Consider the following 14339-nt stretch of genomic DNA (forward strand, 5'->3'; position numbering starts at 1 on the left):
TCAAGTCAATACATATTATCCAAATTTTTGGCTATAAGGGTTTTTTTTTATGTTAAGCAAACAAAAATATTCCCAAAAATGCCACTACAGTATGTAAAAATCTAAGAATATGTCCTGGCGGACTGGCATAATGGTGGGTTTTAAAGGGTTAAGTCATCCTGTGTATATATGGTTGGGTTTTATGGTAGAGGGGAGTTAACCATGTAACAAGATATTTTCAAAATAAATATTAGCCCACTTTTACACAAAATACACCACATTATGGCATGGCGACTCAAATGGCACTCAAAACTCGGATTGACCCGGCTACGTTTTTCAACCGATTGTGCTCATCTATAATAGAAATGAGCAACTCGGTGCCCCGATGCCACATACCAACATTGGTGTGGATAGCATTAATTTTGCAAAAGTTCTATTCATTTGACTGTTTTTAGCATTATGCATATTAGCCAAAAATCCGTAATAACGGCGTTGGTGGTGCAAGAGGCTTTTTTGTAGAGACCTATCAGGTGAAGCTGTGTGAGAAATTTCAAGTCAACAGCACTTGCTGTGTGTGGGGGCGGGGCTTTTGAAGTTTTGCACTCTATGTTATAGCGCCCCCTTTGGGCCGATTTGGCTCAAATTTTAGGAGCAGCATTTAGACCTCATTTATACTTGACGTACAAAGATTGGTTTCTCTAGGTCATTCCAGCTCACCACAAATGAAGAAAAGGTACTTAATGATGAATAGGCCACGCCCACTTTCACCAAAAAATATGCTGCTCAACACATTAGTTAATACTCGCCCCTAGAACATGCACACCAAATTTGGTGAAATTCCAACCAATGGTCTTTGAGTTATAGACATGTGGTGTTTATAGCGCCCCCTATGGGTTGAGCTCAAAACGCTTTGACAGGCAGCTTCCCAGTCCTGTTGTGAACCTACATACCAAATTTGGTGATGATCGGGCAAAAAATGTGGGAGTTCTGACCAATCATTTGTTGGCTCCGCCCAGTAGCAAAGATATTTCGGGGTCTAGCAGCCATGTTTTTGAACGGATCAGGCTCATCGATAATAGAAATTTGACTTTTTGTCCCCTGAGGCCATGTGCCAAATTTGGTGCTGATAGGGTAAATATTTCCCGACTTCTATTCATTTGACTGTTTTTCAAATTATGCTAATTAGCAAAAAATCTAATTAGGCGGACTTTAGGGGTCCAATTGGCTTTTTTGTAGAGCACATTGAGCTGCATCTGTGGGCCGATTTTCAAGTCAATCGGACTCACGGTGTGAGGGGCGTGGCCTTCCCAAAAAAAAGATTTTAGGCCTTAATTGTAGCGCCACCATGTGGCTGACCGGGCTCATGATTTATGGAAAGTTGCTGCACATCATTTCCAATGTTTTGGCCAAGTTTCAGCTTTCTAGCTCATTCCAGCTCACGGGAATTTTAGCTCAACCGGCAGGAGACAAATAATAAATATAGCCGCAAGCGGCTATTGGCGGGTTCTAACCCTTTCCGCCCTTTCCAACGGCCAAGATCAGCCCTATAGTCAATCAGCCCCTGGGCTCCACGCCACCCAGACGCAGTGCGTGAGCGGTCAAGTCAATACATATTATCCAAATTTTTGGCTATAAGGGTTTTTTTTTATGTTAAGCAAACAAAAATATTCCCAAAAATGCCACTACAGTATGTAAAAATCTAAGAATATGTCCTGGCGGACTGGCATAATGGGGGGTTTTAAAGGGTTAATTGATCCTGTGTATATATGGTTGGGTTTTATGGTAGAGGGGAGTTAACCATGTAACAAGATATTTTCAAGATAAATATTAGCCCACTTTTACACAAAATACACCACATTATGGCATGGCGACTCAAATGGCACTCAATACTCGGATTGACCCGGCTACGTTTTTCAACCGATTGTGCTCATCTGTAATAGAAATGAGCAACTCGTTGCCCCGATGCCACATACCAAGATTGGTGGGGATAGCATTAATTTTGCAAAAGTTCTATTCATTTGACTGTTTTTAGCATTATGCATATTAGCCAAAAATCCGTAATAACGGCGTTGGTGGTGCAAGAGGCTTTTTTGTAGAGACCTATCAGGTGAAGCTGTGTGAGAAATTTCAAGTCAACAGCACTTGCTGTGTGTGGGGGCGGGGCTTTTGAAGTTTTGCACTCTATGTTATAGCGCCCCCTTTGGGCCGATTTGGCTCAAATTTTAGGAGCAGCATTTAGACCTCATTTATACTTGACGTACAAAGATTGGTTTCTCTAGGTCATTCCAGCTCACCACAAATGAAGAAAAGGTACTTAATGATGAATAGGCCACGCCCACTTTCACCAAAAAATATGCTGCTCAACACATTAGTTAATACTCGCCCCTAGAACATGCACACCAAATTTGGTGAAATTCCAACCAATGGTCTTTGAGTTATAGACATGTGGTGTTTATAGCGCCCCCTATGGGTTGAGCTCAAAACGCTTTGACAGGCAGCTTCCCAGTCCTGTTGTGAACCTACATACCAAATTTGGTGATGATCGGGCAAAAAATGTGGGAGTTCTGACCAATCATTTGTTGGCTCCGCCCAGTAGCAAAGATATTTCGGGGTCTAGCAGCCATGTTTTTGAACGGATCAGGCTCAGCGATAATAGAAATTTGACTTTTTGTCCCCTGAGGCCATGTGCCAAATTTGGTGCTGATAGGGTAAATATTTCCCGACTTCTATTAATTTGACTGTTTTTCAAATTATGCTAATTAGCAAAAAATCTAATTAGGCGGACTTTAGGGGTCCAATTGGCTTTTTTGTAGAGCACATTGAGCTGCATCTGTGGGCTGATTTTCAAGTCAATCGGACTCACGGTGTGAGGGGCGTGGCCTTCCCAAAAAAAAGATTTTAGGCCTTAATTGTAGCGCCACCATGTGGCTGACCGGGCTCATGATTTATGGAAAGTTGCTGCACATCATTTCCAATGTTTTGGCCAAGTTTCAGCTTTCTAGCTCATTCCAGCTCACGGGAATTTTAGCTCAACCGGCAGGAGACAAATAATAATAATAAACCGGGAGGAAAACAATAGGGTTCTACCCCTTCGGGGTTAGAACCCTAATAAACCGGTAGGAAAACAATAGGGTTCTACCCCTTCGGGGTTAGAACCCTAAATATAGCCGCAAGCGGCTATTGGCGGGTTCTAACCCTTTCCGCCCTTTCCAACGGCCAAGATCAGCCCTATATTCAATCAGCCCTTGGGCTTCATGCCACCCAGACGCAATGCGTGAGCGGTCAAGTCAATACATATTATTAAAATTTGGGATATCAGGGTTTTTTTGATGTTAAGCAAACAAAAATACTCACAAAAATGCCACTACAGTATGTAAAAATCTAAGAATATGTCCTGGCGGACTGGCATAATGGTGGGTTTTAAAGGGTTAATTCATCCTGTGTATATATGGTTGTGTTTTATGGTAGAGGGGAGTTAACCATATAACAAGATATTTTCAAAATAAATATTAGCCCACTTTTACACAAAATACACCACATTATGGCATGGCGACTCAAATGGCACTCAAAACTCGGATTGACCCGGCTACGTTTTTCAACCGATTGTGCTCTTCTGTAATAGAAATGAGCGTCTCGGTGCCCCGATGCCACATACCAACATTGGTGTGGATTGCATCAATTTTTCAAAAGTTCTATTCATTTGACTGTTTTTAGCATTATGCATATTAGCCAAAAATCCGTAATAACGGCATTGGTGGTGCAAGAGTCTTTTTTGTAGAGACCTATCAGGTGAAGCTGTGTGAGAAATTTCAAGTCAACAGCACTTTCTGTGTGTGGGGGCGGGGCTTTTGAAGTTTTGCACTCTATGTTATAGCGCCCCCTTTAGGCCGATTCGGCTCAAATTTTAGGAGCAGCATTTAGACCTCATTTATACTTGACATACAAAGATTGGTGTCTCCAGGTCATTCCAGCTCACCACAAATGAAGAAAAGGTACTTAATGATGAATAGGCCACGCCCACTTTCACCGATAAATATGCTGCTCAACACATTAGTTAATACTCGCCCCTAGAACATGCACACCAAATTTGGTGAAATTCCAACCAATGGTCTTTGAGTTATAGACATGTGGTGTTTATAGCGCCCCCTATGGGTTGAGCTCAAAACGCTTTGACAGGCAGCTTCCCAGTCCTGTTGTGAAGCTACAGACCAAATTTGGTGATGATCGGGCAAAAGGTGTGGGAGTTCTGACCAATTATTTGTTGGCTCCGCCCAGTAGCAAAGATATTTCGGGGTCTAGCGGCCATGTTTTTGATCGGATCGGGCTCATCGATAATAGAAATTTGACATTTTGTCCCCTGAGGCCATGTACCAAATTTGGTGCAGATAGGGTAAATATTTCCCGATTTCTATTCATTTGACTGTTTTTCAAATTATGCTAATTAGCAAAAAATCTAATTAGGCGGACTTTAGGGGTCTAATTGGCTTTTTTGTAGAGCACATTGAGCTGCATCTGTGGGCCGATTTTCAAGTCAATCGGACTCACGGTGTGAGGGGCGTGGCCTTCCCAAAAAAAAGATTTTAGGCCTTAATTGTAGCGCCACCATGTGGCTGACCGGGCTCATGATTTATGGAAAGTTGCTGCACATCATTTCCAATGTTTTGGCCAAGTTTCAGCTTTCTAGCTCATTCCAGCTCACGGGAATTTTAGCTCAACCGGCAGGAGAAAAATAATAAATATAGCCGCAAGCGGCTATTGGCGGGTTCTAACCTTTTCCGCCCTCTCCAACGGCCAAGACCAGCCCTATATTCAATCAGCCCGTGGGCTCCACGACACCCAGACGCAATGCGTGAGTGGTCAAGTCAATACATATTATTAAAATTTGGGATAAAAGGGTTTTTTTTTTATGTTAAGCAAACAAAAATAATCCCAAAAATGCCACTACAGTATGTAAAAATCTAAGAATATGTCCTGGCGGACTGGCATAATGGTGGGTTTTAAAGGGTTAATTGATCCTGTGTATATATGGTTGGGTTTTATGGTAGAGGGGAGTTAACCATATAACAAAATATTTTCAAAATAAATATTAGCCCACTTTTACACAAAATACACCACATTATGGCATGGCGACTCAAATGGCACTCAAAACTCGGATTGACCCGGCTACGTTTTTCAACCGATTGTGCTCTTCTGTAATAGAAATGAGCGTCTCGGTGCCCCGATGCAACATGCCAACATTGGTGGGGATAGCATCAATTTTTCAAAAGTTCTATTCATTTGACTGTTTTTAGCATTATGCATATTAGCCAAAAATCTGTAATAACGGCGTTGGTGGTGCAAGAGGCTTTTTTGTAGAGACCTATCAGGTGAAGCTGTGTGAGAAATTTCAAGTCAACAGCACTTGCTGTGTGTGGGGGCGGGGCTTTTGAAGTTTTGCACTCTATGTTATAGCGCCCCCTTTAGGCCGATTCGGCTCAAATTTTAGGAGCAGCATTTAGACGTCATTCATACTTGACGTACAAAGATTGGTGTCTCTAGGTCATTCCAGCTCACCACAAATGAAGAAAAGGTACTTAATGATGAATAGGCCACGCCCACTTTCACCAAAAAATATGCTGCTCAACACATTAGTTAATACTCGCCCCTAGAACATGCACACCAAATTTGGTGAAATTCCAACCAATGGTCTTTGAGTTATAGACATGTGGTGTTTATAGCGCCCCCTATGGGTTGAGCTCAAAACGCTTTGACAGGCAGCTTCCCAGTCCTGTTGTGAAGCTACAGACCAAATTTGGTGATGATCGGGCAAAAAATGTGGGAGTTATTACCAATCATTTGTTGGCTCCGCCCAGTAGCAAAGATATTTCGGGGTCTAGCGGCCATGTTTTTGAACGGATCAGGCTCATCGATAATAGAAATTTGACTTTTTGTCCCCTGAGGCCATGTGCCAAATTTGGTGCTGATAGGGTAAATATTTCCTGACTTCTATTCATTTGACTATTTTTCAAATTATGCTAATTAGCAAAAAATCTAATTAGGCGGACTTTAGGGGTCCAATTGGCTTTTTTGTAGAGCACATTGAGCTGCATCTGTGGGCCGATTTTCAAGTCAATCGGACTCACGGTGTGAGGGGCGTGGCCTTCCCAAAAAAAAGATTTTAGGCCTTAATTGTAGCGCCACCATGTGGCTGACCGGGCTCATGATTTATGGAAAGTTGCTGCACATCATTTCCAATGTTTTGGCCAAGTTTCAGCTTTCTAGCTCATTCCAGCTCACGGGAATTTTAGCTCAACCGGCAGGAGAAAAATAATAATAATAATAATAAACCGGTAGGAAAACAATAGGGTTCTACCCCTTCGGGGTTAGAACCCTAATAATAATAATAATAATAAACCGGGAGGAAAACAATAGGGTTCTACCCCTTCGGGGTTAGAACCCTAAATATAGCCGCAAGCGGCTATTGGCGGGTTCTAACCTTTTCTGCCCCTTCCAACGGCCAAGACCAGCCCTACATTCAATCAGCCCGTGGGCTCCACGCCACCCAGACGCAATGCGTGAGCGGTCAAGTCAATACATATTATTAAAATTTGGGATATAAGGGTTTTTTTTATGTTAAGCAAACAAAAATATTCCCAAAAATGCCACTACAGTATGTAAAAATCTAAGAATATGTCCTGGCGGACTGGCATAATGGTGGGTTTTAAAGGGTTAATTGATCCTGTGTATATATGGTTGGCTTTTATGGTAGAGGGGAGTTAACCATGTAACAAGATATTTTCAAAATAAATATTAGCCCACTTTTACACAAAATACACCACATTATGGCATGGCGACTCAAATGGCACTCAATACTCGGATTGACCCGGCTACGTTTTTCAACCGATTGTGCTCTTCTGTAATAGAAATGAGCGTCTCGGTCCCCCGATGCCACATACCAACATTGGTGTAGATAGCATTAATTTGTCAAAAGTTCTATTCATTTGACTGTTTTTAGCATTATGCATATTAGCCAAAAATCCGTAATAACGGCGCTAGTGGTGCAAGAGGCTTTTTTGTAGAGACCTATCAAGTGAAGCTGTGTGAGAAATTTCAAGTCAACAGCACTTGCTGTGTGTGGGGGCGGGGCTTTTGAAGTTTTGCACTCTACGTTATAGCGCCCCCTTTAGGCCGATTGGGCTCAAATTTTAGGAGCAGCATTTAGACATCATTTATACTTGACGTACAAAGATTGGTGTCTCTAGGTCATTCCAGCTCACCACAAATGAAGAAAAGGTACTTAATGATGAATAGGCCACGCCCACTTTCACCAAAAAATATGCTGCTCAAGACATTAGTTAATACTCGCCCCTAGAACATGCACACCAAATTTGGTGAAATTCCAACCAATGGTCTTTGAGATATAGACATGTGGTGTTTATAGCGCCCCCTATGGGTTGAGCTCAAAACGCTTTGACAGGCAGCTTCCCAGTCCTGTTGTGAACCTACATACCGAATTTGGTGATGATCGGGCAAAAGGTGTGGGAGTTCTGACCAATCATTTGTTGGCTCCGCCCAGTAGCAAAGGTATTTCGGGGTCTAGCGGCCATGTTTTTGAACGGATCAGGCTCATCGATAATAGAAATTTGACTTTTTGTCCCCTGAGGCCATGTGCCAAATTTGGTGCTGATAGGGTAAATATTTCCCGATTTCTATTCATTTGACTGTTTTTCAAATTATGCTAATTAGCAAAAAATCTAATTAGGCGGACTTTAGGGGTCCAATTGGCTTTTTTGTAGAGCACATTGAGCTGCATCTGTGGGCCGATTTTCAAGTCAATCGGACTCACGGTGTGAGGGGCGTGGCCTTCCCAAAAAAAAGATTTTAGGCCTTAATTGTAGCGCCACCATGTGGCTGACCGGGCTCATGATTTATGGAAAGTTGCTGCACATCATTTCCAATGTTTTGGCCAAGTTTCAGCTTTCTAGCTCATTCCAGCTCACGGGAATTTTAGCTCAAGCGGCAGGAGACAAATAATAATAATAAACCGGCAGGAAAACAATAGGGTTCTACCCCTTCGGGGTTAGAACCCTAATAATAAACCGGGAGGAAAACAATAGGGTTCTACCCCTTCGGGGTTAGAACCCTAATAAGAGCTTTAGAAATATGAAGTAATGGTCTCTCAGGTTCTGTTGGATGATGAAGTTAAGCACCGTATTTGAAGCACACAGAGGCATTTCATCTTTTTGTGATCCCTGCTTTTTCCCATAGAAACATTCACTCTGGCACGTACGTATGCATCGGGGCAGCTTCTGGTTCCACCTGGGGCCCGCAGATCCTCTATTGAAGCAGGTTAACAGGCTGTTTCCTGACAGAGTGAAGCCTTTATTACAGATGTACTGGATGGTGGAACCCACGGTGAAATGTGGACCGGACAACACCCGCCTGCTGTGCTCCACTTTACCAGGGTCTGCACAGGATACCACTGATAGGACAGAGAAGACAAGGTTAGTCAGCACTCACACTAGTCCCAAAGTGCCAAAGTTTACAAGTTATCTATTGAAAATCAAGTTGTTTTTTCCAGTGTATTGTGTCATAGTGAACAACAATCATGGCCACATCTGGGACGCCACATAACCCCTGCTTTTCTCTTTTTCTGTTAAACAATTAGAGCACAAAACTCTCTGCAAGTACAAAAGTCACAAGCATAAAAAATCCAAATGTTGAAGCAGAAGAAGTGATGAATATGATGCTTTGAGATGGAACGAAGATAGAGAAAAAGTTTGTCGTGCTCTGGCAGCAACATCCCTGCATCCTGCCTTTATGATGAGGCAGAGAGATGAGCAAGACTAATTAAGAAAGACAAAAATGTTGGCTAGGAAGAGCAAAAATACTCAGAGAATGAATAACTGAATAGCATTAGTAGCATATCAGTTATTATAACATTCAAATGGACAAACAAATTAAATACAGTTATAACAGTAAGCTTTTATGACATTCTTTATTTACTGGTGTAGATTTAGTCTTTGAAGACCCTGGAAAGTCACCCAAGCCCCAATCTTGCTAGAAAAGCCTCTATAAGGGCTGCAAAAGCATCATTAGAACAGCACAATGGAGGGCTTGCAGAGGAAAAAAGAAAATGGCTACGATTTATGGCTCAAAAGTTATTTAACTTTTAATGACCTGCATCTCCTCTTGTTGTAAAAGGCGTCAGTCTGAGCGGGTTTATGTAACCCAGTGACCATTGTCTTATAACCCTATTTAACCTCATTCAGTTAGCTAACCAACCAGCATTTATTCTGATTATATCAACACAGATTTCAACATTGGATTGACTTTTTTTCACAACTTTTTTTTATAGCTTTTCATTATGACAAAGATTTTTTCCCTACAAAAGTAAAGTTTTAACATCTGACAGTCCCCTACCAGCTCAAAAAAAAAAACCCAAAAAACAGACAGATTAACAGAAAAGGAAGAACAAATAAATAAATAAATAAATCAATAAATCAAACTAATAATATTTATACTACAGCAGAAACACATTTTACAAAAAGGGGTATAGAAAATAATGAAAAAAATCAACAAACAAAAAAATAAAAATAATAATCAATCAATCAACTAATTGATAAACAAACACAATTTAAAAAAATGTATGGAAGAGTGTGTGCAGTCCATCAACAAGCTGCCCTTGTAGATAAACCTGGAATATGATTATTTTACAGTTGTTCCAACAGATACGACATGAAAGGTCGCCATACACGGTTAAACTTGTCCTTAGATCCTTGCAGTGAAAATCAGATTATTTCTAGCTTCAAGTAGTATAGCGTATCCCTGACCCAGCGTTTGGATGAGGGGGGGGCCAGGGTGCATCCACTTGGGATAAAATGAGCCTTCTGGCTAAAAGAGTGACATGTGCAATACAGTTGGATTGAATTTTTGGGAGATTACTTTTCTAAGGTTGAATTCCAAAAAGTACCTTTACTTAGTCAGTATGTTGTAAAAATATCAATCCAACATTGGATTAAAGGGTACTTACTAAAAGGTTTGGTTGATTTCAATGGCTGCTGCAACAGGTGCTGCATTTCAGTTTAAGTCAAAATGCTAATGTGCTTGATATCTACTGACTGAAAATCAATTTAGCCTATCACATTAAGACCACACAGTTGAAGGCTGTTTAAAAACCAAGTTGTGTTAAGTTAAAATCCAAGATAGCTAAGCCCAGTCTCAGCTCAGTCTAAGTTAAAAGAACTGGAGTTTTCCCAGAATGCTTTGGGCATTAGACACTTTGCACCATGAGTGAAGTTGCTGACTCAGTGAGAGAAATCCTGCCAGTAGGAAATAACCATAATATACAGTTGATGATGTACTGAACATAATGGAAGAGTTATTCCTGGTTCAGTGTGCACTTTCCACTTATTTTCACTAATTTCCACTTAATTTGGTCTATATTGGGGGTCATTAATGTTTAAGATTAAAGTATGTGATAGAAATAAGGGAACATTACAGTGGAAGAAGAACATCTAGCTTTATGAAAAGTGCTTAAACACATTGTTTTGATTTGGATCTAATCAGAATCTTAAGCAAAGGAAAGTTTCCACACTGCAATTTAACTTCTAGAGTCAAGTTAACTCAACATGAATGTACAAATAATGATAAGTCAAATAATCTATGTCCACCAAAGTACCAACCACAAGTGAGCGGTGCTGGTGATTGGTGATATGATGCATTATTTCAGACTGCACATCTTTAATAAAAATCAGCTGAAAGCAATCAATGAGTCAGGCAACCCCAGTTTAAACTTTTACCATAATTCGACTGCTCTTTTGTGTTGCTGCAGTGGTTCCTGCCCCACCAGATGTGTACTTTCTTCTTGAAGGAATGTGACAACACACTACACTTACACATGAATACTGTCCCAATGTAAAACAAGCTATAAGATTTTAGCAGGATTCAACTGTATATTTTTTGTTTTCAAGTGAGATAAAAGTAAAATTATATATTGGTAATTGTTTGTTTTGCTTTCCTGTATAAACTTCAGAAAATGTTTATAGCTGTATAGATGATAGAGCCTATTGAAAAGAAGTAGATATTTGTAGTAATATAACTTCACCTTATGATGCTAGTTTGGTCTTTTATATTTAACTGAAATGTCTGAACATAACAGATGCCAAAAAGGGAAGAAAAACTAATGCTGATATTCTCAAGTCTTTAGTTCTATCACAAAATATTGGAGTTTTTTGTTTCTTATTTGCTTTAAGGGGCCACAAATAAAACAAGCACATCTTATTATGTAAATTTAGTTAGAAGATATGTTGTTAAATCAAAAATTTGATTTGGATCTTTAAACATAAGATTTGGCTCAGAGTGTCAGGGTTTTCTATTTGTAAAGAAAATATCAGACCCTGCAGCTCTGTTTGTCTGAGCCCAGTTACATCGGAGTCCACAGAGGAGGGATTAAGAAACGAGCTGTGTCTGTCCAGGCATCCAGTTGGAGCGGAGCAGTGTCCAAAACAGCCAAAAAATCAGGGTGGAAGTCGGCCATGTTGGATCAAGTCTCCCGCCTGCTGCCAATAGAGATAGTGATGGCTCTGGGTATGTGTGTGTGTGTGTGGGGGGTGCGTGTGCGTGTGTGTGTGTTTTAGTAGCTTGATTTACAAAAATAAATAAATAAATAAATTTTCAAATTCAGGTGGATTTGCGTTCATCCACTTTCTTTAAGTGGTCTACTTTTGTGTGAGCCGCCCAGGTATATTTGGCAATCAATTTGCTGTTTTTTCAAGCTATATGAAACCGTGTATAATCTCCATCCCACAGGGGATCCTGTAAGTGCAGTGATTGATATGTTAAACCAAAGCCTCTTATGCTGCCGTTTTCATATTTTCAGCCACTGTTAATATTCTGCACTCTTAGTTTAAGAAGACCACTGGGGTAAAAAACATCATCAACAACAAGCTTTGACACATGCAAATCACCTGGTCTGACAATGGGATATTGAGTGAAACATTTCAAAGAGGGATAATGTCTTTACAAAACCTACTGCTGCTGATTTTCCGTCATGTATTAGCATCAAGCTATCAACTAAGATGAACACCCCAGCTACATCTATGAAAACTTGCACTCTTATGAAGGATGATCTAAAAGTGTTATCTCCTCCATGTTTTTCTTGTTGGTACTCTTCAGCATCTCTCCCACTTTTACAGGATAAAGACGTGTTTGTAGTATGTTGACTTTTGTGTGTTCTCACCTCTCTCACAGCTCGGTATGTCTCCACTCCAGGTGAGGTCCCACTGGCACATGAGCAGCTCAGCCCCCATCACCTGGTAACCAGGGTAACACTGGTAGGTCACCACCGTGCCCTGAACAAGCTCGGGGTGAGATGTGCTCTTCCAGCCGTTTGAGATCTCTGGGAGCTCGGGGCACGTGTCGTTACGAGCCACCTCTGCAGGAGGGCAGAGGGGAGAAGAGGGATGAATCAAGAGCAAGGAAAAATGTGAGGTTTTTGATAAAAGGTCATAAGTCAGTCTGTGGTTCACGGAGTCAAGACAATTGGCCTCAGAAATTTTGGGAACATTATTGTGAAAATTCCTGTCCCCCAGTGGAAAATTATTCATAATCCTCTGAGCTCTCTTCTTTTATTTGCACATAAGAATGCAAAAATAACCACCAACATTTGACCTTTTGTCAGGTCTGTGCAAGGTGAACTATAAAATGACTATTTCTTAAACAGAGTTTTAATGGGTTCTTTCTGATACAATGCATAACTGCAGAAAAATCTCAAAGCCTTGAACCTGCAACACAGTTTTAGTTAAGTTATCAGTTAGAAAAGTCATTTTGGTTTGATTTTCTATGTAATCATTGCCAAATCAGTGCTAATTGTTTTTTGCATTTAGTCTTAACATCCTTAAGATGAACCTCTGAGGTTGTTATTATCACATTGTTTACTTCAGTGTACATTTACCTACAACAATAAATAAGAATTTTGTTTTGTTGCTTTGATAAGAACAGTCAGAATTTAGTTTCAAAATTAAATCTGGTCATTACATTTAACTTTACAATGCACAAGAGTCCATATAGAACATTATGGAGTGATTTACAAAAAGATCTAAAACTTAATGAGCTGGTTTCATTGGACTATTTTTTAAGAGGAAGCTTAATCACTCAAGGCAGACACATCTGACTGCAGATGTGTTGAATAATGTAGTTTGATTGTAGTTAACCTTAACAAATATTTGCCGCCTTACTTCTTTCTTGTCTTTCAGTGTATTAATGTGTTTTATATTTATTTGTATAGCTGCTCATTGTTCGTCTGTCCTTTATAATTTGATTGTGCTGCTGCCTGTCCTGGTCTTGAAAAAGAGATTTTAAATCATATTTTTTTTTCTTAGATGAAGGTCGAATAAAAAATAAAAGACAAACAGAAATTTTGAGTTTTGATACAGTACTAGTTCAAATCAAACAATATCAACACCTGTGTCGACACCAAAGCAACAAAAATGATGTCCTGGACACCAAGAAAACAGGTGAGTTTAGTCATTTTTTAATTTCAAACCTCTAAACACTTCACTGAACAGCAAACACATAGCAGCATTTGACATACTGTTTGTAAGCAGTGATAAAAGGCAAAATAAATCAGATTTTCTAAGGGCCTACAAGTCAAAAAAAACCCTAAAATACTTCCCCCTAAGTTATCATTAATAAGGAATTGTGTATGCAGTGATTCTGCTCTCTGTAATATGTTGGGTTTTTTTCTTATTTAGGTCATTTGTGAGGGGCTGTGAGGCTGTCATCACTCCACAGGTCAGAATGTAAAGGGAAACTTTAAGGGACAAGGAGACATTGCTGTTTCTCTCCTCTGTTTTTTATCTGTCTGAAACAGACTCTAAGATTGATGCTACATATCTATCTGATGCTAAAAAGACTTAATAAAACATACTTGCTGACTGGTGAAGTAAAGCGTTAAGGAGAATAGAGGCTTTGAAAGAACAGACAGGCTAGAAAGAGACATGACAGATCAGGACCCAAGTTTCCAAAAAAATTTTAACAACGCATGTTTAGTTAATTGAATATGTTGCGATTTGGAGCATGATTGGACCAAAACACCATATATAAAAAAGAAACAGGACAAAATTGACATATTTTATAACTTCTTTTCCCAACATTATATGTCAATTTTTGCCAATTTTCCAGAGAACTTGTTAAATTACTTCATTATCATGGGAAAAGTAGCCATTTATTTCAAGAAGAGGAGATAAATTTGTTGAAATATTGATCAAACATTTAAATTTATCCAATTTCACAGTAAAACAGGGTAAAATAAAAGGTATCAAAGCATTTTCCTAAAGGACTTCAGGACTTTTGCCAACATTTTTTTTCAGACACCTAGT

General features: G+C 39.9%; 1 protein-coding gene across 2 annotated transcripts in view; it reads right to left on the reverse strand.

The window, feature by feature from the left end:
* sez6b (seizure related 6 homolog b) overlaps positions 1-14339 on the reverse strand; it is a 295405-nt gene that overhangs the window by 13346 nt on the left and 267720 nt on the right. For both annotated transcript variants that reach the window (XM_041814108.1, XM_041814101.1), the window contains exons 11-12: positions 12200-12394; positions 8249-8440 (exon numbers count right to left, since the gene is read on the reverse strand). In XM_041814108.1, the coding sequence (XP_041670042.1) occupies positions 8249-8440; positions 12200-12394 (387 nt within the window). The remainder of the gene's footprint in view (positions 1-8248; positions 8441-12199; positions 12395-14339) is intronic.

This window comes from Cheilinus undulatus, linkage group 2, assembly GCF_018320785.1.
Source record: "Cheilinus undulatus linkage group 2, ASM1832078v1, whole genome shotgun sequence".
Taxonomy (NCBI): domain Eukaryota; kingdom Metazoa; phylum Chordata; class Actinopteri; order Labriformes; family Labridae; genus Cheilinus; species Cheilinus undulatus.